Below are 23,877 nucleotides of genomic sequence, written 5' to 3' on the forward strand. Positions count from 1 at the left end.
AAGTGTCACTTCTAACAAGTCCCCAGGTGACAGTGATGCCGCTGGTAGAGACCCACGCTGTGGGAACCACTGTGCTGGGATACTTAGGGATTTGTGAAAGAAGCAGCTGAGAGAGGATAGTGGTGTCTTATTTTTGGCTGGATTTTTTATAAAGTCTACTTTTTAGGCAGCTTTGCATTATACGCCTGCTGACAAGAATAAGCCAAGGCTTTGTATCATTAATTATATTAATATATAAGTATAATTTGACAAAGTCTGTAAAATAAATGGTAAATATAAGTAGGAAGTGCTTTTTAAAATAGAAATGGAGATACTCTGTATGCAAACAATATAGTAATTGCATATTACCCCTAGCAATTAAAATCGAATGTTCTTAAATTGCCAACCAAAATACTATTTATCTTTAAATTATCTTACTTAAAATACATTTCATAGTACTATATTTAAAATAAAATAAAAGATTTCAGAATTTTCATAAAGACTTCCCAGTTTTTTAAGTATAGCTTTAACTGCAGTCAGTTTTTTAATATAAATTCTAGTGATTAGTGTTGTTTGTTCCTGTGATGTTCTTGAAGGTAGAAGAAGCAAATGAACACTACAAAGTCTGTGTGACAAATGTTGAAGAAAGACGGAATGACCTAGAAAATACCAAGAGAGAAATTTTAACACAGCTTCGGACTCTTGTTTTCCAGTGTGACCTTACACTTAAAGCTGTAAGTTCTTTGTCCATTATTTGAAGGCAACAGGGAAAAAGTCTTGGGTCCTGATGAGTTTTGATTGCTGAGAGATTAAATTCTGAGACTCAGAACATACGGACTTTCAGTTTCTAATAGTGAGCTATAATTTGAGTTACCCTTTTCTTTCTGTTTGTTGAGACAGGGTCTGGTAAAACTGAACCAAAAATGATTTATGTAAAGACAAAGCACCCTACATCACATTTTCATTTATGTCTTTAAAGTATTTTTTAGAGTTCATATTCAACAGGCCCTTTTGGCATGTAGTTGACAATTATATTGATATAAATCTATTAACTTCCACCACAGTCGAGAACCAGACATTTTCATCACTTAGTGTTGCCCATCCATTGTCAGTCACTGCACATACACCTAATCCCTAGCAATACTGATGTGTTCTCCATCTTGTTCATTATCTGCAAAAATGATAGAATAAGCTTTTTTGTATCTAAATGTTTCCCAACTTTGCCTGAGTATCTCATAAATGGACTCATAATGCATAACCTTTTGAAACAGGCTGCTTTCAACAGCCTACTGTATCACAATGTTTATCCATTTACCAGGGGGACATTTGTGTTGTTTATAGTTTGGGGTCATGAATAAAGCTCCAAAAATATTTGTTGACAGGTTTTTGTTGAACATAGTTTTCACATTTTAGAGAATACGTGGAAGTGTGACAAATGCATGATTGACGCAATAAGAAACTAATTGACAGTTTTCCAGAGTGGCTCTAATCAGTATGAGAATTCTAGCTCTGTGTCCTTGATCTTCTGACATGCTTAGCTGCTCTAGTAGGTGTGTGGTAGAGATCTAATTTTGGTTTTCACTTGTGTTTCCGAATAAAGGATGGGGAAGTAATGTAATTATATTTTAATTAGAATTTTATAATAGCATTAAAAATAGTTTCAAGGACTTATTTATAATTTGACTACTTTAAATTTTTCATTGCCTTTTTGTTGTTGTATGATTGAGGTTGCATGTATTTTCTCTCATTCCAAAGCGTTTCTATTATACTTTAAGCAGTGTCTTGTAGGGGAAAGTTCTTTATTTCAGGTCTATCTTGTTTGGGTCATGCTTTTGATGTTATGTCTGTCACTTACCCCAAGGTCATAGAGTTTCCCCCTTTGTTTTGTACTAAAAACGGTAGAGTCTGACACTTACAAATATAGTCCATATTGAGTTCATTTTTGTGCGAGGTGTGGGTTGAAGTTGGTTTTGGGCATATAGATGCCATATTAAAATCATACCTAAAGGATTTTAACAAATACCTTTTTTAAGAAAAGAGAGTAGTACCAGAGAAAGAGTTTATTACTTCTGTTTCCCGATAGAAGAGAAACCATAGCACACAAGATTACGAAGGGAATGGCAGCTTTGGCAAGCAGAAAGCAAGGGTGACCGGATTTAACTAAGTTTGAGATTTTTTATTTTTATTTTTATTTTTATTTATTTATTTATTTTTTAAGACAGGATTTCTCTGTGTAACAGCCCTGGCTGTCCTAGAACTCATCCTATAGGCCAGACTGGCCTCGAACTCAGAAATCCACTTGTCTCTGCTTCTGAATCTTCATTGGAAATTAGATGTAGTCGGTGCATCTAGATTACAAATCCTAGCATTTGGGAGATAGTAGGTAGGAGAATCAAAATTCAGTGTCATCCTTGGCAATATGGCAAGTTTGAGGCCAGGCCCGAGCAACTTTGGATTCTGTCTCAAACAAAGCGTAATAACAATAACAAAAAAGAATTTTAGTTGGAGCTCCCTCAAGAAAAGTAAAGTGAACAGAGACTACACATGGTTCAGATTGGCTACTTTGCAGAGTTCAGTGAGCTTTGGGAATGAGATGTGAGGCCTTCAGCTTTACTCTTGGCTCATTTTGGGCAGAGGAAATTGACTTGGTGTGGTAGATACATTGATTGAAACTATGAACTTGAGACTTACTAGTTTTGTATATGAAGATATGATGTCCTCCAAGCTCTTGTCTTTTCAGGTGTAATTTCTCCCTGGCCAGCTTTTAAAGATGTTACAAATATTATCCAAAAACGTTGTAGATGGGGACATAATCAATACCAATGTCTACCTGTCCCAACACAATAGGTTGAAAACACTATGCTCTTTCCATTAAATTACCTTTGCACCTTTTCAGAATCAGTTGACCATATTTACACGTATCTACTTCTGAATTCTCTCTCTTGATTCTGTTGCTTTATACTGAAAATCAGATGTGAGCACAATTTTATTATTTTAAAATTATATTTGAAATCCTTTAATGTTCCGTAAAATTGTTAGAATCAGCTTGTCTATATTAAATCTTATAAACATTTTCAGTGGGATGTATTGTCTTAGATCAGACTGTGAAGAATTAACTACATGTTTGTACACCTCTCCATTTATTTAGGTCTTTGATTTTTAAAATCAGAATTTTGTTTTCAACATAAGAATCTTTGACAGGTTTTATTTATATCTATGTATTTACTTTGGGAGCTGTTATGAGTAATCTATACACACATCCAACTTATATATCCATTCCACTTAATTTCAAATTCTAATTGTTTCATAATATTTAGAACCATAGATAATTTTGACACAATGTTTTTATCTTGGAGTCTTGGTAAACGCCTTTATCTTAGGGATTTTTGTAGATTCTTCAGGTTTTTCTACATAGAAAATCAAGCTGTTTGCAATAAAAACAGTTTTATGTCTTTCTCTTTTATAGTCCTTTTATTTATTTTTTATTGCATCTTTTAATTTCCCTATAGAGCTGTCAGTTAAATAGGAATGGTGAGAGGAGGTTTCTTTGTCTTAGTCTCGGGCTTCAAAGAAAAGCATTTAGTCTTTTACTATTTAAATAGGATGGTAGCTATAATTCCTAGATGCCCCATATATAGTTAAGAAATTTCTTTTTTTCTGTGTCTTTGCTGAGTTTTTTCTGTGTATATTATTCTGTGTGATCATGGAGTTTATCTTCTTATTGCCTCTCCTTCTTCTCTTTCTTCCTTTTCTCCTCATTTTCCCTCCCTCCTTTCCCTTTTACTGCTTTTTGTTTTGGTTAGTTAGGGTAATCTACTTTCATAAGATGAGGAGAGAAAATAGTCTTCACTTTTGTTTGGGGGAAGGGTTTATCAAATTTGTGTTATTTCTTCCTTATCTTGCAGCATGTGTGGTATCTAGGGTTGAGATTTTGAAAGAATTTTTTTCTACATGGTCATTTCTTTTGATATATTCAAGTTAATTATTTCTTAGGTGAAGTATGTAGCTTATGGCTTGCATAGAATTGATTGATCCCTTTCAACTTGATGAATATATATATATATGGTTGCTGTAGCTTTCTTTCATCCCTCAGCTGTCTAAGTGGGTAGATGATGTTTTCCCTTTCATTCTTAATAATTTGCACACACATTCCCCCAATTTTGCAAGAAGTTTATACACTTCATTGATCTTTTCCTGAAAAAGTTTTTAGTTGATTTTTTCCAGTTTTATTAGTTTTTACTTGCTATTTGTCTTTTTTTTTTTTTTTTTTTTTTTTTTTTTTTTTTTGGTTTTTCGAGACAGGGTTTCTCTGTGTAGCTTTGCGCCTTTCCTGGAACTCGCTTTGGAGACCAGGCTGGCCTCGAACTCACAGAGATCCGCCTGGCTCTGCCTCCCGAGTGCTGGGATTAAAGGCGTGCGCCACCACCGCCCGGCTGTCTTTTTTTTTAACTTTCATGATTTCTCTTCATTGAGCCCTGCCTCCATCTCTAGTATATGCTTTTAATGCTTCAAATTGCCTCCTAAAGGTTATTTACCTACAGCCCACAAATTTTGAAATACGTTTTCATTTTTACTTAGTTCAAAACATTTCTAAAGATTTGCTCTTCGAATGATGGATAATGAAAAAGCTTTTTGTTTGCTTTTCTGAGTATTTTCCAGCTGGTTTTTTTTTTTTTTTTCTGATAATAACTTCTAGTTTAATTCTATTGTGGAAGGAGAAACTAGTTACATGATTTTAGGCTTCTTAAATTTGTTACATTTTTTTAAATTGATCCAGTATCAAGTTTTCATTTTTGTTTTTTAAAAACAACAAAAAAAGAGCAGAAAGAAGTTGATAACTTTGAAAAAATAAAGAGGAAATTAAAAGGTGCTTTGAACAGATCAATGATGAGTATTCTGTGAATGTACTTTGAAAAGTATGTGTATTCTTTTACTGTTGGCTGATGTGTTGTACATATCAGTTCTTTAGTCTGTGTTGTAATTTATTTCTTCTATAGTCTTGATTAGTTGTATTTAACTGTGTCTATCTACTGAGGGAATTTAGAGATCCTCAACATACTGTGTGTCTAGTTCTGTCAGGTTATGCTTTGTATATTTTGAAATCTGCTGCTATTTCTTCTACATTAACAAATGTTTCACCATTGTAGCAGATCTTCTTTGAAATAGCTCTTTCCTAGTTTGCTTTTCTGTTGCTCAGGTAAACCAGTACCTGACATAAACTTGGGGAGGAAAGGGTTATTTGGCTTAGAGGTTGTGGGCCGGCATCAAGGAAGCCAGGGCAGGAACCTGCAGGCAGGAACTGAAGCAGAGACCACAGAGGAAAAGCACATTCTGGCTTGATTCCACAGGCTTGCTCAGCCTGATTGTTTATATGGCCTGCCTCTGCCTCCCGAGTTCTGGGATTAAAAGCATGTGCCACCATGCCCGGCCTCCAACACAATGTCTTTATCCTGGTGAATTTCCTTGCTTTTTACTCTACTTTATTTAGTATTAACATGATACAGCTATTTCTATTTACTTTTAATTATTTTGAACATGATATATTTTTCCCTTAATTTTTTAAGAGTGATGGGTTTTTTTATGTGTGTGAATAGCTCATGTGTGTCTAGTGTCTACAAAGGTAAAAAAGTGGGCATGGATCCCCTGGAGTGGATATTACAAATGATTGTAAGCCGCCATGTTGGTGCTGAAGACTGAACCCTGGTCCTCTGCAAGAGCAGCAAATGCTCTTAACTGCTGCACCATCTCTCCAGCCCCTTACCCTACAATTTTTAAACATATTTAAAATGAGCTTCTTATATAGCCTACAAATAGCATTTACTTTAGTCTTAATTTTTAAACATCTCTTGACAGTCTTTTGAATGGTTTGATCATTCATGTTTAATGTAAACACATGGTCAGATACAGACCTACCATATTATTTCCTTCCTATTTATAACTCCTATCCTTTCATCTATTTTTGTCCGTTGGGATTGTTTTATCTGAACTGTTTATCAACATTCTAATTTATTTACTTAATTCATATTTTGGGGTTAATTCTTTAAATTTTGTATTATTGAACTAGGAATTGAAATGCAGATTTATGCATGCTGTGTATTTGCTGTTTCCAGTTTTCCTCCATAAATGTGAATTCCAAATTTTTGGATTCAACAACAAAGAGAAAAAAAATTTGATCTTTATTGAATATATACAGACCTTTCCTCTTTGCCATTCCTTAAATGATACAGTGTAACGGCTGTGTTCACTTTGCATTTGTGTAGCATTAGTAGTTATTATATGTAATCTAGAGATAAATCTTATGGGAGAATAAGCAGCATAAGCTAACTACAAATAAGAGACTTAACTCTCCATGATTTGGGTACCTGAGGGGTCCCCTAGATAGATACCCAATCCTACTTAAACTTTTATTTTGAAGACAGGGTCTCGCTGTCTCAAACTTGCAGCCCTCACCTTCACTGCCCAAGTACTAGGATTACAGAAGCATGCCAGTGTGCAGAGCTTTGTATTATTTTTACTGAGTCCCCTAAGAACCAGGATTTTAGTACTTCAAGTGGGGTGCAGAAAACTTAGCACATGCAAGCCCCTTTACTCAGCGTGAATTGTAGAAATGTTTTTATTTAAATGCATATACATTAAAAAAAAAACCCTCACCAAACTGGCTTTATTCTTGGGGGGGTGGGGGAGGACGGGGCAGGGGTTATTTGTTTGCTTTTCTATTACTTTGAGGTAATATATTACTTCTTCTTTCCCTTTCCTCCCTCCAACCATCCCATATACCACTTCTTGCTCTCTTTCAAATTCATCAGAATGTTACATTTTCCACTTAGGATCAGTGTATTGACTATAATCCCACTATAAGCTGAGGAGTGTTATATTGTCCTTTTGATTTGCCTTCAAGTTTACTACGTCTCCTTTGTTATTTTCCTTTCCCAATATAGTCCTTCAGGAACTTTTTGTTTTAGAAATTATATTTTTCAATACTGAAACTGCCCTTTTTTGTTGGTCTTCAGTTTCTCTGTGGAGATTTGTGTCTTTCCATATTTAAAACTAATTTGCCCTTTTATGTATATGAGTGTGTGTCTTGTACACATGGGTATACATGGATAGGAGGCCAGCGGGTATGATTCCTCAGGAACCATTCACTTTTTTCTTTGGAGACAGGGTCTCTCACTGAGTAGGCTGGGGTGGCGAGTCGTCAAACCCCGGAGATCTGTTCCTTCTTCTTTTCCAGTGCTGGGGTATAAGCACAGCCCACCATACTTGTTCTTTGTTGTTGTTTTCTTTTCTTGTATTTTTAAACGTGAGTTCTGGGACTTAAACTCAAGACAAGCACTTCCCCAACTTTCCAGCTCTTCCCTTACTTCTACAGCCCATTATAACTGCCATAGAGGCTTCATCCTGGTGTCTGAGTTACCTCAGGTTGAGAGCTGTCTTCTTGAGTGGTTAGGATTGTCCTGATATTTCAATATCAGGAAATGTACAAGTAATTTTGTACATTAACTTTTCCTGGGAAGACATCAGCAGCAAATGTCTGTTCACCCTGATAAAGTACCAGTAACTGCCAAAGGAAGTTTGGTTGGAGTCTAGTTTAGTGAACCAGTCAGTTTAACTGGGGTTACTTACAGGAGCGTGGGCAACCATAGAAGCTAAACTACAAAGGAGTAGTCTTTTCCCCAGCAGCTGTTAACTGCTTATGTGTCCTCTAGGGGAAGAGCCTGGTGAGTGCCCACCCCCACCTCACCCCCAACAACTGTTAACTGTCTGTGTATCCTTGGGGAGGGGAGGGGAGTGCCGGAGAATCACAGCTGCTGAGTTCAAGAGGGCCATGCCCGGAGGACAGCATTCCACAACACATTTTGAATGCTATCCTAGGTATTTTCGGTGTTATTTTGTATGACTCTGGGTCCTACTACTGTTTTAAAGTGTACATGACCATTTGAACTAGGTAGGTTCACCTTCCCGGCTTGGCCTGTCACCTTGGTCTGACTGGGAAGCTGAAGTGTAATGCTATTTACTCTTCTGCTCTCCAGAAAGTCGGAGAGAGCAAGTCTTCACTCTTAAGTGGAGGAGGTGGGCGGGGGGTGCAGGGATAAAGAGAAAAATGAAAGCTACAGGAGTTTCAAAAGTCTACCACCATTCTTAGATCACAGTTCAGCTGATCGTAAAGGAGGATTCCCTCCAGGGTTTTAGATCTGTTTAGTTCCTGTAACTGCCATCACTGCTCCTACAGGTTTGTGCCCCAAGGATTTGGGCTTGTATGAGGAATGGGGCAGAAGATGGAACAGAGAAACCAGGGCTCTCTTCCCTGTTTTGAGGCACATTTCTACCCCCTGGCTGTTGTGGTCCACAGAGGCCCTCTCTTGAAGCTCTCTGTATCCATACCTGATGCTACACTTGAGGCAGTCAGCCTAGGTTAGAAAGCATTATGGGAGTGGGAAAAGCAAAAAATGTATCCAAAATTGTTATATATTAGATAGACGATATTAATATATGGATTCTGAACAGGACTTTTTGGTGGATTCAGTTGGAGAAAAGATTCCATCTCAATGAGGAACTTTTAAAATGTTTTGAGCTCTTAAAAGTTGTAAATCATTTGCTTATCAAATTTTGATTGTTATTAGCTTTCAGGTTTATAAAATAACTTAAAATATTTATAAAACTCCCTTTACCTCAAATCATAGCTGATAATAGCTAAGATTGAGTACATATCTGTGTATTAAGATGTCAATCTACATGAATGTACCTAGTTCTCAGGGGTCCTACTAGGTACACATATTTTTAGCTCATTTTACTGATGCAGAAACAGAAGTTGAGAAAGTCTTTCTTTCCAGTGGGGGTGATGGTCTTCGGACCAGTCACCATGACATTGTTCTGGTAGCCTGTAAGTAATGTAGAGGTTTGAGTTTTGAACCAGACTTCTGCATCAGAATCTGCATTTGAACAAAGTCTCTCAGATGCAAGTTTCTGGGACAAAGAAATTATAAGTAACTTGATCAGTGTCTGTCACCCATATAAGTTACCCTTTGGATCAAACAAGTTCAACTCACCATTAGCATTAGGCTGCCTTAATATAGCCAGTCATTGGATTTAAACTGTACCAAATAAAGGCTGAATTTCCTTTGTTAATTGAAGGGTTAAGACATGAACTGTTCTTTTGGGTAATACATTTCAAATGCTGCGTATGTTCACTGGCTTAGAGAAATGTATTATCCATCTTGGAAAGGACTGTGGTAGTGTGTTCTGCCTATCATCTGATAAACCCTGAGTGCTGAAGAGAAAACATGATAGTCTTTTTGAAATAATATTAATCAAAATTTGGCATTTTTTCCATATTGTTTCCTTAAGTATATTTGCCACACAGAATCTAGAGTGGCACTTTAGGGAATAAATGAGATCATGCTTTGCTTAAAGTCTTTAGCTGGCTTCCTGTTCCCCTTTCCCTGCAGTCCTTCAGACTCCATGGTTGAGTTGACTGCTCCCTTTCCTGCCCTGTGTCCAACAGCAGTTGCTTCCTTGTGTGCTTTAGCCTGTTGACCTTTTGTCTGCTTCTGGAGCACAAGCTCTGTCCCACTCCTTTCGGCACCTTTTGTTTGAACTGACCTTCTCCCTGGAGCCATGTCCTGGCTCTCTCTCACATCGTCATATTTCAGGTGTCAGTCTTCAGCCTTCCCTGACCTACTGTGTTGAAAACACCCTCCACAAACACATGCACGGTAGTACTCTATGGGCTAGTAGTCACTGCTTTTTAATTTGTTATTGGTATATATGGGGGTTGTGTGTGTGTGTGATGACAGACGTGCATGCTGTAGAATGTGAGTGGCAGTCAGAGGACAACTTTGTGGAGTTGAATTCCCTTCTTCACCTTTACATGTTCCTGGACTTGAACTCATGTCATCAGGCTTGTTGGGCAAGTGCCTTTACCAGCTGAGCCATCTCACCAACACAAGTTGACATTCTTATATAGTGTTTATAACATTTTTCAGTACCACAAAATATTTTAGGAACCACCCTTAGGATCATATATAGGTAGATGAGGATGAATAGCCCATCGATTTGCCATAATATACTGAAGTATAGTGTGTGTTTGAAAATAGTTAATATAAAACTCAGATATTTTATGAACTTTGGCTTATTATGTGAGTTTATAACCTCTATTGTAGTCATTACTGTAAATAGGAATGACAGTTGTCTAAACATAGTAGACTAATTAGGAGTCTGAGACGAAAATATCTCACATTTCAGGCCAGCATGGGCAACATAACAAGACCTCATCTCAAAGAAAAGAACTTTTAAAAAAGTGAAAATAGTCGAAATAATGCTACTTATAATTGGAAGATTCCCCCATCCATGTGTTTTTCATTTAGGAGTTTAGACAATTGTGGATCAACCATCAGGGTAGAGCTAGAGATCCTGAGACACATCATGTCCTAAAGCCATTAACCAGCAAGGATATGGATTGTAATTTTAAACCCGTCTTGCTGGAATTGATCATGCTTAGCTGGTAGATTAAAGCTGCTGTTTGATTTCCATTCTAAGTGTGCATGCCACAGTCAACATAGTGTGCTGATATCAATACTCAGTGTTGAGTGTGTCAGATGCATGACCTTTTTATTGGTGTGCTGGTTTACATAAATGCATTTTCATAGCATTTGTATCTCATGAGTTATGTCCATCTTGTCTTTGACTGTAGGTAACAGTTAACCTCTTCCATATGCAGCAGCTACAGGCTGCATCCCTTGCCAACAGCTTACAGTCTCTCTGTGATAGTGCCAAACTCTATGATCCAGGTCAGGAGTACAGTGAATTTGTGAAGGCTACAAGCTCAAGGGAATTAGAAGAAAAGATTGATGGGTAAGAATTTATGTATAGGTGAAATTATTTCAAGAGAGAAATCATTTGCTGAGTTACTAAGTTTATAAGGAAGTGTCTTTTCTTACACTGAAATATTAACTTTAATTTTTTTTCAATATTTTCATATTATTTTGTGGTTTCTTAGTACATTTAAGGAATAGATGTAACATACTTGAGAACAAAGCTTTCCATTTTCACACAGACAGACTTCACTTTGAGTCTTAAAAATCCTTTGGGAATAGCAAATAGTGACCTACATATTTTGAGTATCCCAAAAACTTAACCTGTATTTTCCACTAATGCTATATTAGAAAAGTTTAATCATAACATTGACTATTCTTTTGTTACACTTCTTGCATATTTCAGCTGTTATAAGTGCACATTAAAAGCTTTATTCACATCTTTAAAAGAATCTGTATAATAAAGTTATTAATATTTAGTAAGCTTACTTATTCTATATTTATTAACAAGTTTTCTTAATAGACCATTAGTGATGAGCTTTATTTATTTTCACCCTATAGGAATGTAAATAAAAAGGTAACCAATAGTCCCCAGACGTCTGGATATGGACCTGCTGACTCTTTAGAGGACGTCGCCCGCCTCCCTGACAGTTGCAGTAAACTCGAAGAGGACAGGTGCTCTAACAGTGCAGACATGACAGGTGCGTTTCATACTGGAGCAGACACTTGTTTGTGAACAGCGGCACTCATGCACTTACCAAATGAATCTGAGCTCTGGAACTAGTCTACTGTTACGTCATTTATAGTTCTAACCACTGTGCAGTCTCAAAAGTCCATAATTAGCCATTGTTAAAGAAGTTTGAATCATTTCCTTTTACATAATGTAAATGTCAGTATTTCACCTTATGAAATCTACCTGTAGGCAAGTTTTTAACTCTTCTTTTTTTTAAAGGTCCTTCTTTGATAAGATCATGGAAATTCGGGATGTTTAGTGACTCTGAGAGTACTGGAGGAAGCAGTGAGTCTAGATCCCTGGATTCCGAATCTATAAGTCCAGGTACAGCTACATCTAGTCTGACCAAAAATTCAGGGAAAGGCTGAACTAGTCCATTTGGGATTTGTTTGTTTGTTTGTTTGTTTTTGGGTTTTCAAGACAGGGTTTCTCTGTATAGCTTTGTGCCTTTCCTGGAACTCTCTGTAGCCCAGGCTGGCCTTGAACTCAAAGAGATCCGCCTGCCTCTGCCTCCCAAATGCACCACCACCACCTGGCTCCATTTGGGATATTTTTAATGAGCATAGTTTTAGGATGATCTATCTCTGACATAAGAGAATATACATATATATGTGTAATTTTAAGAAAAACAATGAAACCTTTACATGGAATCATCACCTAGCCCAGCAGGCAGAGCATCAGTAGTACATGAGAAGCCTCACATATACAGATATAAGTAACATACATATATATAGATATGTCACTTCCTATCTCACCAGAATAAAACATTCTCTAGCTATTTTAAATGTTTATGGCAACGTATTTCATGGACTTTATCTTCTTCTGGATGCTATAAAAATAAAATCATTTCCTTACTCTTGATCTGGTATTAGGGATTGGACTTAAGACCTCTTGCATGAGCTATATACACTGAGCCTATTTTTTAACTTTTTTTTGAAACAGGCTCACTAAGTTGCCCAGGCAGGCCTTGAATTTATTCTATAGTCCAGGCAAGCTTTGAGTCCTGTGCTCTTCCTTCTTCAGTCTCCCAGGTAGCTGGGATTACAGCCTGCACCCCAACTAAGCCTTGACTTCCTTCATCCATGTTGGTGTGAATAGCTGTCTCCATGTTCATAGTCTATAATAACTTAGTAATGAAAGATCATTAAAATATGAGTGGAAGATGCTGCCTGTCCTTGTAAAGCCTGTAACCTCAAGTGCTGACTGTCAGAACTGGATAGTAAGGGCTCATAAGAATAGGTAATCTTGTTTGTTTGTTTGTTTGTTTGTTTCAAGGCAGGGTTACTCTCTGTAGTTTTGGTGCCTGTCTTGAAACTTGCTCTATAGACCAGGCTGGCCTCAAACTCACAAAGATCCACCTGCCTCTGCCTCCTGAGTGCTGGGATTAAAGGCGTGTGCCACCACCACCTGGTCCTTTTTTCTTTCTTTCTTTTTTCTTTTTTTAATCAGATTTAATTATATCCTTTTTGTTCCCAGGAATGAATATCTGAATCCCCTGTTACCTAGATTTTGAGAGTAAAAGAAAAATTTCAATCAAAGCTAATACAATAATTCAAATTGTGTAATTCCAAGACTTTTATCACTATTTATTTCTGCTGTTCTTGACTGACTAGTCAGAGAATGGTATCCACAATTTCCTTTTAGGAGACTTTCATCGGAAACTTCCACGAACTCCGTCCAGTGGCACCATGTCTTCTGCTGATGATCTAGATGAACGGGAGCCACCGTCCCCTTCAGAAGCTGGTATCACATTCATCTTCTTTTAGGACCCGCTAAACCAGTTGAAATAGTGGCGATGCATAATACTAGATCATTACTTTGTTAGACATATCTTAGATATATCTGCATGTTTATGTATATGAGATGAACTGATAATGAATTGATTAGATGATTGAAATAATGTCCACAAGAATAAGGAGTAAAACTCCTAGATCTAAGACATACTGCCAGTGTGTAGAACAGCAGGTTGTATACGGTGTTCTTTTATAAGTTCAGTACAGCAACTTTCTGTTAAAAGGGTGGCAATGCATGAAAAATTCTGGAAAAGCTCATTCTTAATAGTGCAGAGGCTATGGGCAAAAACTTCAGTAGTAAAACTCTTCCTTACTATGCACGAAGCCCTGGCTTCTAGCTTGAGTACAGCAGAACAATAATTCCAATAATGAAGAAACTGCAGGAAGCCAAGTTGGAAAAGCAGATAAATGTACTTCTCAAGGACAAGGACAGTTGTGGGTGCTGAAGATATAAAAATCAGTTACTTAATGACTTGAATTGAACGCATATGAATTAGCTTTTGTATCTTTGGTACATTCATATGTCTATCTCTTTTGGCAGAATTTCCCAAATTAATAGGATATCTGACTTCCTCTATGGCTTAAATATATAACTAGCTAGTATTAATCTGTAATTTCATAACACTAGTTCTATCTTTAATGCACATATTGCTAGCATGCTAGCTTCATGTGACTAGCTCTTTTGAAGTAGTAATTGAGTTTTCTTAGGAATATAATGCCACCGATAAACATACTTCCCTGTTCTGTACAGGACATCTTAATAAAAGCATAAACTTGCTCATTCTGAGAACATCGTGTCATGTTATCTTAGAATTAACTTACTGGTTTGTTGGTGGCTGTCCAGCTAAATCATTTGATAGAAGTATGTAGTTTTATCTATAAGTTGGATGTTTTTTTTTTTTTTTTTTTTTTTTTTTTTTTTTTTTTTTTTTGGTTTTTCGAGACAGGGTTTCTCTGTGTAGCTTTGCGCCTTTTCCTGGAACTCACTTGGTAGCCCAGGCTGGCCTCGAACTCACAGAGATCCTCCTGCCTCTGCCTCCCGAGTGCTGGGATTAAAGGCGTGCGCCACCACCGCCCGGCAAGTTGGATGTTTTTGATGTTAGAAACCCCAGACAATAGTTGTAATAGTTTTGTAACGTGTAGATGATTGAAAAGTCTAAGGATTATACTCAGAACACATAAAATAATTTGTCACCTTTTCATTCTCATGTACTGTTTCTGTTTCAAGGACCCAATTCCCTTGGTGCATTTAAGAAAACACTGATGTCAAAAGCAGCTCTCACTCACAAGTTTCGCAAGTTGAGATCCCCCACAAAATGTAGGGATTGTGAAGGCATCGTAATGTTCCCAGGCGTTGAATGTGAAGAGGTGAGATCTGTCTGTAATTGCATTGGCCTCCGCTTGTTTAGTTGGTTGATTCCTCTGTATTTACCACTGTTTTTGATTAGAATGTAAAATGATAGGTTTTGTTGCATCTTCATACATCTGTGTCACTAAATAGTGTTGATTTTTTCACTGTGTACATTTCATTTTTGTTAGGATTTTATTTATTAGGTTCTTTTACAAATACATACTTTTTTACTTTATTTTTTATTTTATGTGTGTTGATGGATTTCCTGCATGCATGTCTGTGCACTAAATGTGTACAGTGCCTTTGGAGGCCAGAGAAGGGCATCAGATGCCCTGGGGCTGGAGTTACAGATGGTTGTGAGACGTTCTGTGGTGCTCTGAGCTGAAGGTCAGCCCTTGTCTCTTCCAACCCTACAAATATGTTCTTAGTAAGTTGTGCTGTAGTGTATCTTTTGTAGTTTTGTGTTTGTCCTGTTGTTAGTTCTGTTTCAGACATTACACATAATTCACTTTATACTCGTTTCAGTTACATTACCAGTCTCCTATCGTCTGCTCACCTGGAAGTAGTTTTCAGCGACCTAATGAGTTTAAACCGTCATTCTCTTGTAGTGTCTCCTCGTTTGTCATCGGAAGTGTTTGGAGAACTTAGTCATTATTTGTGGTCATCAGAAACTTCAGGGGAAAATGCACATATTTGGAGCAGAATTTATCCAAGTTGCAAAAAAAGAACCAGATGGCATCCCTTTCGTACTAAAAATATGTGCCTCAGAAATTGAAAGTAGAGCCTTGTGTCTCCAGGTACCTCTTAAATTAAAAAAAAAAAAAAGTACATGTCATTTATTCTAAGGAAAAGTCTTGCTATCAGTTTGTCATAGCTGGTTTTGTTCCAACTTATTTGGAAAATGTTATTTGGCCCCAGCTAGGTTTTTTCCTGCAAGACTAAAAGAAGTGAAGTAGACACATCAAGCCATTTGAACTAAAACAGAATTTGTTTCTCTATTCAAGGGAATTTACCGTGTTTGTGGAAACAAAATAAAAACTGAGAAACTGTGCCAAGCTTTGGAAAATGGAATGCACTTAGTAGACATTTCAGAATTCAGTTCACATGACATCTGCGATGTCTTGAAATTATACCTACGACAGGTAGAGTTGGTATAACCTATCATCATATTGAAACCGTAAAAATGTGATTTGTGTTTTGTTTTACAGTTTATAACCTTGTACGCTGTATTTTCATTGACATAGACCATACTGATATCTTCTAAATATTAATGTATAAGTCATAGCGTAAATAAGTCACACATACAATTAGAAATAATAATAATAAAACACTGATTTCTCATCTCAGTGTAAGAACATAGAATATTACTCGACCTTACAAAAGACCTGCATGTGTCTTTTCCAGTTCAGCCTCCTGACTCCGTGGAAGCCCTTTCCTAACCATTTAAGGAATAAACATTTTCCTAGACATAAAGAAGTAAATAACATGAAGTGTTTATATTAAATTTTAGAAACTTGACTTTCTTTGAAAGCATAGTTTAGCTTTGTAAGGGAAGGCCATTATTGAACTGTTCCATGAATATTCAGTGAGCAGAACAGTGTTTGGATCATGGTTTAGTTTTGTCTTCTCTGATATTTCAAAACAGCTATTTTAGATGGTCAGTGGGAAAACCTTCAAGTACATATTTGGAGCAAGAAGCAGAGCCGTCTTGTCGCTGGGTACTAGAAAACCAACAGGACTGGTCAGGAAGTGGACCATCCTATATTGTCTTTTTCTATGCTCAGTATTGGGTCTCAGGATTTGTGGGAGCCAGCTCCAAAGAGAACATATCTATGGGGTAAAGTAAGTGGCCTCAGGCAGAAGCTTCTGGAGAGGTTATAGGAGTTGGGCACAGTGTTGTGAACCGGGTACAAAAACGACTTAGGCTAAGCCCGTCTGGCATTCTGTTCCTGGGTGAGGTTGAAGAGAAGGTGGTAGAGAGCGGTGCTGGTAATCCTTACCATGTCGGTCTTTGGAGTCTGTTGGTCATTTATACAGCCTCTGACTTGGGGTTTCTTTGTGTGAAGAAAACACCCCATATTTTTGTTTCTGCTCATGTCTGTCCTTGAACAAGATGGACCTTATTCATCTGTAAATGTTTTTATTCTGTTTTCTTGATGAAAATGGAACAGCGTAGATAGTAAATGTCTGTACTTTGCAGGTAAAACTTTGCTTTGGGTGCTCGGCAACCTGTGCTGACTGAGGTCTCTCCTCTGTCTCTGCTCATTCTCATGCTTTTGCTGTCCTGTAGTACTTTCTAGAAGATTCCCTCAGCCTCATCTTTTCCCACTGCTATAAACTTCTCTATCTCTAGGATCACTCTTTGATCACTACAAACTCTGGTGGACTGTTCCTTCTGATACGTATGACTGCATCTGTATATTATAGTAGATTTGTTTTATTAAATCAGTAGGAACATTGGGCTGGTAATGAATATAAATATAGACGTAGATCAGCATTTTAAAATCCCTTGTGGAACTTTGAGTTTTAGAATTTTATTGTCTGTTAATGTCTTAAATATTTAACTTATGACAGTGATTTCAGATTAACGTAATAGATCATATCTGTAGTAAGCATATACATTTAAACTTTTTTTTTAATGGATGTTTTGCCGGCATGTATGTCTGTACCACATGCATGCTTGGTGCCCAAGGAAGCCAGAAGCCCATCAGATCTTCTGGAACTGGTGTTACAGACAGTTATGACTAGCTGTGTGGTAGCTGGGAATGGAACTCACATTCCTCTAGAAAAGAAGCCAGTTCTCTTAACCACTGAGCCATCTTTCCAGCCCCAGACATACACAGCTAAAGGCCTACTTTAAATCTTGTTAACCTAAAAGAACATGGTGAATCATTGATTAGCTGTGAATGATAGTTAACATTATAGCAGGAAAAAGAAAGACAGAACAATCTTCATAATGTAATTTTATTTCTTTAGCTCCCAGAACCATTTATTTTATTCAGATTATACAAGGAGTTTATAGACCTTGCAAAAGAGATACAACATGTAAATGAAGAACAAGAAGCAAAAAAGGAGAGCCCTGAAGACAGAAAACACCCACATGTGTGCATAGAGATCAACCGAATCCTTCTGAGGAGCAAAGACCTACTGAGGCAGTTGCCGGCATCAAATTTGAATAGTCTTCATTACCTCATCGTACATCTGAAGCGGTGAGAGTTTTACATAAATAGGCATAACCTTTAGTGAGTAGTTTTTTGTTTAATAAAATGTAGCAAAACTTTTACCATTTTTAATACTATAGTAGTGTTAAGTACATTCCTGTATTTTTAAAATGAATTTCATTTTTCTAACATGTTAGAGGAAAGGGAGTGAGTGTATATTCAGGCAGCCAACATCATCCTCATATGTCTGCTGTGTGCCTGGCTCTGGTTGGAGAAACGGGATGGAAACAGAGTTTCTGTCATCTGTGGGCTCACAGACCTGCACGCACACACAGCACAGCATCATTTGTTCAGTAGGTGTGTACAGCATGCAAAGGAAGATGGGGTAAGTCAGAGGAAGCAGCCCTCAAGTGAGGCTTAAAGAACTCAGTAGTGACTTAGTGGTCCAGGAATGCTCAGAAGAGCATTCCAGGCAGAGGGTAACAGACACAGATAGGTGGAGCAGTTTACATTGAGGGAATAAAGTAATGTGGTTAGGCTGCACTACAGAATGCACAGTGGGAACTGTAAGAGCTTGCATACCTAACGGTTGTTTGCCGTCTTGCTTCTGTACCCACTAAAGATTTTTGAGCCAGGAATTTTACATGCTCAGATTTGCCTGTTAGATCTTTCTGGCAGAGATCTTGAGAATGGACTGGAGTGGAAGTCTTTACACAAGTTCTAGTCTCTGTGAGCCGTCATAGAAACAAAGGGTGATGAGAGCTGGAAGTAAACTGGGAATGTGAGAGTATGGAGGCTCTCAGAGGGAGTCATCTAGGCTTGAGAAATAGCCTTGGTTATAAGAAATTGACAGTAATATTCTGTTTCCATTATAAAGACCTGGAAGCATATACAGAAATAATTTTTAAGGATCCTTTTTTGTATCTGCTGAGAAAATATCAGTAATTCCTTCTCCTTGGTTTTTATCCTAATACAAAAATACTATTAAACCAAATTTGGCACATGATCAATATTTTAATCAAGTAAATATGTATTTTTCTTAGATCTCTCTCACAACTTGACCCTTGACTGTTTTCTAGGCTTTTGTAGCCTGTGTGTGTCGAAGCAATCAACGTGGTCCCTCAGGTGCCTCCTGTGTGCCAGGCTAGAGAAACGGGTTTCTATCTACTCTTTCCAACCCATAGTAAACTACACTGAAGAACTTTAACATGCATGTCTCATAAAGCTTTGTGTGTTCTGCTTTGCAGGGTGGTAGATCATGCGGAAGAAAACAAGATGAATTCTAAGAACTTGGGGGTGATATTTGGACCAAGTCTCATTAGGCCAAGGCCCACAACTGCCCCTGTCACCATCTCGTCACTTGCTGAGTATTCTAACCAGGCACGATTAGTGGAGTTCCTCATTACTTACTCGCAGAAGATCTTCGATGGGTCCCTCCAGCCCCAAGACGTTGTTATATCGAGTGCAGGTGCTGTTGTGCCTCAGGTTGATCAAGGGTATCTTCCAAGACCTCTGTTATCACCAGATGAGAGAGATTCAGATCATTCTATGAAACCACTATTCTTTTCTTCAAAGGAAGTAAGTGGTTTCTTTTTAAGTGTGTGTGTGTGTGTGTGTGTGTGTGTGTGTGTGTGTGTGTGTGTGTGTGTGTACAAGCATGCACACAAATGAGAAGACAGGCTTGTACATGCCATGGCACCGGGGTCATGAGGACAACTTTGGGGAGTCAGTTTTCACCTTCCACCAGTGTAGAGTCAGGGTCTGGTTTCTGCTACTGTGCTGTATGCTCTAAATTAGCTGGCTCACAAGCTTCTGAGCAGTTCCTGGGTCTCTGCCTCTTACCTCACTGTAGACACACTAGGATTGCAGACATGTGCCACTCACTACATCCAGTCTTTTACATGGGCTCTGGGGCTCACACTCGGGTTGTCAGGCTCGGGTGAACGGCACCTTTTCCTGTTAAGCCAAAGTTTTGACTGTTAAAGAATTGCACTGGAAGCCGGGCGGTGGTGGCGCACGCCTTTAATCCCAGCACTCGGGAGGCAGAGGCAGGTGGATCTTTGTGAGTTCGAGGCCATCCTGGTCTATAGAGCAAGATCCAGGAAAAGGCGCAAAGCTACACAGAGAAACCCTGTCTCAAAAAACCAAAAAAAAAAAAAAAAAAAAGAATTGCACTGAAACTGTATGGTTTTTGAAATGTGCTTTGCTTCTACAAGTGTGAATATTCTCTTCTATTAGCAGGATTTCCATACTGCAGATTGTGAGAGCAAAACTTTTGAATTAGCTACATCATTTGAAGAATCAGAACGCAAACAGAATGCATTGGGAAAATGTGATGCTTCTCTTGTTGGTGAGTAGCCATATGGGCACGAAATTGAGACTTTACAGATAAACCATTATTAAAAGCCAAGGTGAGTGCACCAGGTCCGGCCCCCAGTACTGCAGAGACAGACACAAGCCAAGGAAGGGAGGTCCGAACCTTCACGTTTTGTCACTTCCAAGTCTGCGCCAGCCACTGAGAAAGTTGCCTTTTGGGTGTACCTTGCTTTTCTGTTTTGCCATTTGTGTGTGCATCCATGCTTTTCATGTATGTGCGGACATGCATATGGACGCCAGGGTTGGTGTCAGGAATCTTCTTTGGTCTCGCTTCTACCTGATTTATTAAGGCAGTGTTTCCTAATCAAACCCAGGGCTTGCTGATAGGGCTAGTCCTGGAAGCCAGCTTGCTCTGACCATCTGCCTTCTGAGACTGGAATCCTGGCCAAGCTGCCACCCACCCCCAACATTAACATGGGTTCTCTCTCAGAAAGTGTATACTGGTCCTTGTTGTGGGACTAATGCATTGACAACCGAGCCATCTCTCCAGCCCTGTCCCTCACATTTATTAAAAATGCCTTAGAGATCCTAAGTGGGTTTGTGCTCCTGCTAAAATTTTGTTTTGTTTTAACTTTTGCTTCATGTTCAGTTAAAGTCAAGGCAGATAAGTCTTCAGCAGTGTGCTAATGGATAACATGTTTTGTTTTTTTTGTTTTTTTTTTGTTTGTTTGTTTTTTTGGTTTTTCGAGACAGGGTTTCTCTGTGTAGTTTTGCGCCTTTCCTGGAACTCACTTTGTAGACCAGGCTGGCCTCGAACTCACAGAGATCCGCCTGGCTCTGCCTCCCGAGTGCTGGGATTAAAGGCGTGCGCCACCACCGCCCGGCTGGATAACATGTTTTGTAATGTGATTCAAAGTATTGCTAAATTTAACTGCTGATAGGCATTAAACCATAGTGGGCTGGAAAGATGACTCAGTGGTTTAGAGCTCTTGCTACAGGACCCAGGTTTGATTCCCAGCATCTACATGGTGGCTTACATCCATCTGTAACTCAGGTTTCAGAGGATCTGATGCCCTCTTCTGGCTTTCACTGGCCCCAGGCACTCATGGGGTGCACATATGTAGAGCAGTAAACACTCATATGTATAAAATAAATCTTAAAAAAAAAAAGAATTCTTGTTTTAATTTTTAAAAAGAGTTTAAGCTAGGCAGTGGTGGCGCATGCCTTTTTTTTTTTTTTTTTTTTTTTGGTTTTTCGAGACAGGGTTTCTCTGTGTAGCTTTGCGCCTTTCCTGGAACTCACTTGGTAGTCCAGGCTGGCCTCGAACTCACAGAGATCCGCCTGGCTCTGCCTTCCAATTGCTGGGATTAAAGGCATGCGCCACTGCCGGCATGCGCCACCGCCGGGTGGTGGTGGCGCACGCCTTTAATCCCAGCACTCGGGAGGCAGAGCCAGGCGGATCTCTGTGAGTTCGAGGCCAGCCTGGTCCATAGATTGAAATCCAGGACAGGCACCAAAACTACATGGAGAAACCCTGTCTCAATGCCCCCCCCCAAAAAAAAAGAGTTCTAAAAATGGAAAAGTTTAGACTCCAAACATTTTTATGTGCTTTTCCTGTGGACTACCTTTGCACTGGGCACATAGGTGTACCTCATTCATTTGCTTGATCTGACATCTCCATCAGCAGTTTTCCTCTGATTTTGTTGACTGGTAGCTGTCATGCTGATGAAAATACTTGCATTTTGTACTGTAATTCTGTAATCCAGCTTGGCAGAAAGGTCAGATTTGATGTGTAATCAAATATCAGGGAGCACGGCCTGAGAAAGGAAGGGAACCTACCTGACTTCTCCGTTTGATGCCATACATTAGCTGTGCCATAGTGCCTGAGAGAACAGCTGAGTGTTTTTCTCACCTTGGTGGGAAGGTATCTTGGAGTAGAGTGATGTGGGATGTCATTTTGTACTCTGTGAATATGTGTTGCTCCCATTAGTTAATAAGTGAAGCTGCTTTAGCCTATGGCAAGGCAGGATAAGAGCCAGGCAGGAAATCCAAGCAGAGAGACAGGGAGAAGAAGGGTGGAGTCGGGAACAGTCACCATCTAGCTGCCCAAGGAGCAAGATGCCAGGGACCTGTAACGCCACAGCCACGTGGCAAAATATAGATGAATAGAAATGGGTTAATTTAAGTTATAAGAGCTGGTTGGTAATAAGCCTGAGCAATAGGCCAAACAGTTTGTAATTAATATTAAATCTCTGAATGGTTATTCAGGAACTCATAGCTGACAGTCTGGGAGAAAAACGATACCAAAAGTCATATGCTTAATGAATTATTCAGATAGGATTTTAATTTTATTTTAATTTATAAATCTAACCTTTTTTTTTTTCACTACCCCATGAAATTAGGTTCCCAATTAGTAATATTAATAAACATAAATAATTTGAAGGGATTTTTTTTAGTATTTATTATATACAAGATAGTTCTAGGTACTTTTTTTGTTAGATTGTTTAGACCGCATGATAACTTAGACACATGTATTTTTACGTGACAGGTGAAGGCAGGTAGGGACCGTACAGTGACCTTTCCAGTGCAGATCAAGACCAAGAGGTGACCAGGCAGCTGACCTGGAACCTACACTGTTTTCTGTTATGCTAGCAACTCTTGTTGCAGAACCGAAGGAGTGCGTGCACTCTGGTTCTTGCAGGCCAACTGCAGTAAGTCAGGTCCCTAGATACTCTGTGAATGTGGAAAGAACTCAGGAAGAAAGGTCATCTGGGGGCCGGAGAGCTGGCTCAGCGGGTAAGAGTGCTTGCTGAGTTGACCTGCATTCAATTCCCAGTACCCACCCCGGCTGCTCATAGCTGCCCGGAACTCAGCTCAAGCTCCAGAGGGATCCAGCACCTTGTCTCTGAGAGCATCTATGCACACAGACGCACATAATTCATTTTTTAATAAAAAGGTTACAGAGGTTAGATGAGCTGATGACTGACAAGTGACACTGGTACTCACCTGTATACCATGTCCAGCATGTGTCACAGAGCAGAAGACTCAAGCCACACACACAGCCATGACCAGCTGCTACTCAGAGTCAGAACAGTATCAGGGTGCCAGTCGTTTGCTATGTGTTAGCATCAAGGAGCTGGGGGCCAAGGGCAGTACCTTTGCAGAATTGGAAGAGACAGGCTATGGAAAGCTGAGGACTCGGGGTGAGTGGCCTTGAGACCACCTGCGAATGACAGTATTCTACCTAAAGCCCAGTTTTCCATCCTCAGTTTGACCTAGTGGGTGGTACAGTTGGTTAGCTCTGAGAGCTGTGGCGAGCACCCTCTCACTGTGGAACGAAGGGAGCTAAAGACAGCTCAAGTGGGATGTCTGAGATCCTAGGGTTCAGGGCACGCCTGCATTCGGTTGGCCTGAGGTGGTGTAACTTTTCTGAGTTAACTCACCAGTGTCTGCCTGTTGAATCTTTTGACCTAGAAAATACCTGTTCATTGGGAGCACTTTAAAACAAATTACTAGACAAGTAGTTTTTGTACTTTGTTCTGTTTTTAACTAATTTGTAAATGCTTTGTGGTTGTTTTTTACATAAAATTTTAAATGAACTTTTAAATTCAAACTGTGTCTTTAAAGAACAGTTAGGTCTTCTGCATAGACAACTGAGAATACCATGCTGGGGACTTTTATAAAATTATTTTGTTATCCAGTGTCTGTCTATAGATTCTAGTGTTAATCATGG

At 38.8% G+C, this 23,877-nt stretch overlaps 1 protein-coding gene across 4 annotated transcripts in view; it reads left to right on the forward strand.

Moving 5' to 3' along the window:
- The window catches only part of Arhgap29 (Rho GTPase activating protein 29), a 68,112-nt gene that overhangs the window by 42,175 nt on the left and 2,060 nt on the right, over positions 1 to 23,877 (forward strand). For 3 of the 4 annotated variants that reach the window (XM_052730597.1, XM_052730596.1, XM_052730599.1), the window contains 11 exons: positions 576 to 713; positions 10,670 to 10,830; positions 11,352 to 11,491; positions 11,743 to 11,847; positions 13,168 to 13,266; positions 14,545 to 14,684; positions 15,276 to 15,464; positions 15,672 to 15,809; positions 17,644 to 17,876; positions 19,076 to 19,406; positions 20,067 to 20,178. In XM_052730597.1, the coding sequence (XP_052586557.1) occupies positions 576 to 713; positions 10,670 to 10,830; positions 11,352 to 11,491; positions 11,743 to 11,847; positions 13,168 to 13,266; positions 14,545 to 14,684; positions 15,276 to 15,464; positions 15,672 to 15,809; positions 17,644 to 17,876; positions 19,076 to 19,406; positions 20,067 to 20,178 (1,786 nt within the window). The remainder of the gene's footprint in view (positions 1 to 575; positions 714 to 10,669; positions 10,831 to 11,351; positions 11,492 to 11,742; positions 11,848 to 13,167; positions 13,267 to 14,544; positions 14,685 to 15,275; positions 15,465 to 15,671; positions 15,810 to 17,643; positions 17,877 to 19,075; positions 19,407 to 20,066; positions 20,179 to 23,877) is intronic. The other variant, XM_052730598.1, reaches the window with a different exon arrangement.

Source organism: Peromyscus californicus, unplaced genomic scaffold (assembly GCF_007827085.1).
Source record: "Peromyscus californicus insignis strain IS unplaced genomic scaffold, ASM782708v3 Scaffold_9__1_contigs__length_137607984, whole genome shotgun sequence".
Taxonomy (NCBI): domain Eukaryota; kingdom Metazoa; phylum Chordata; class Mammalia; order Rodentia; family Cricetidae; genus Peromyscus; species Peromyscus californicus.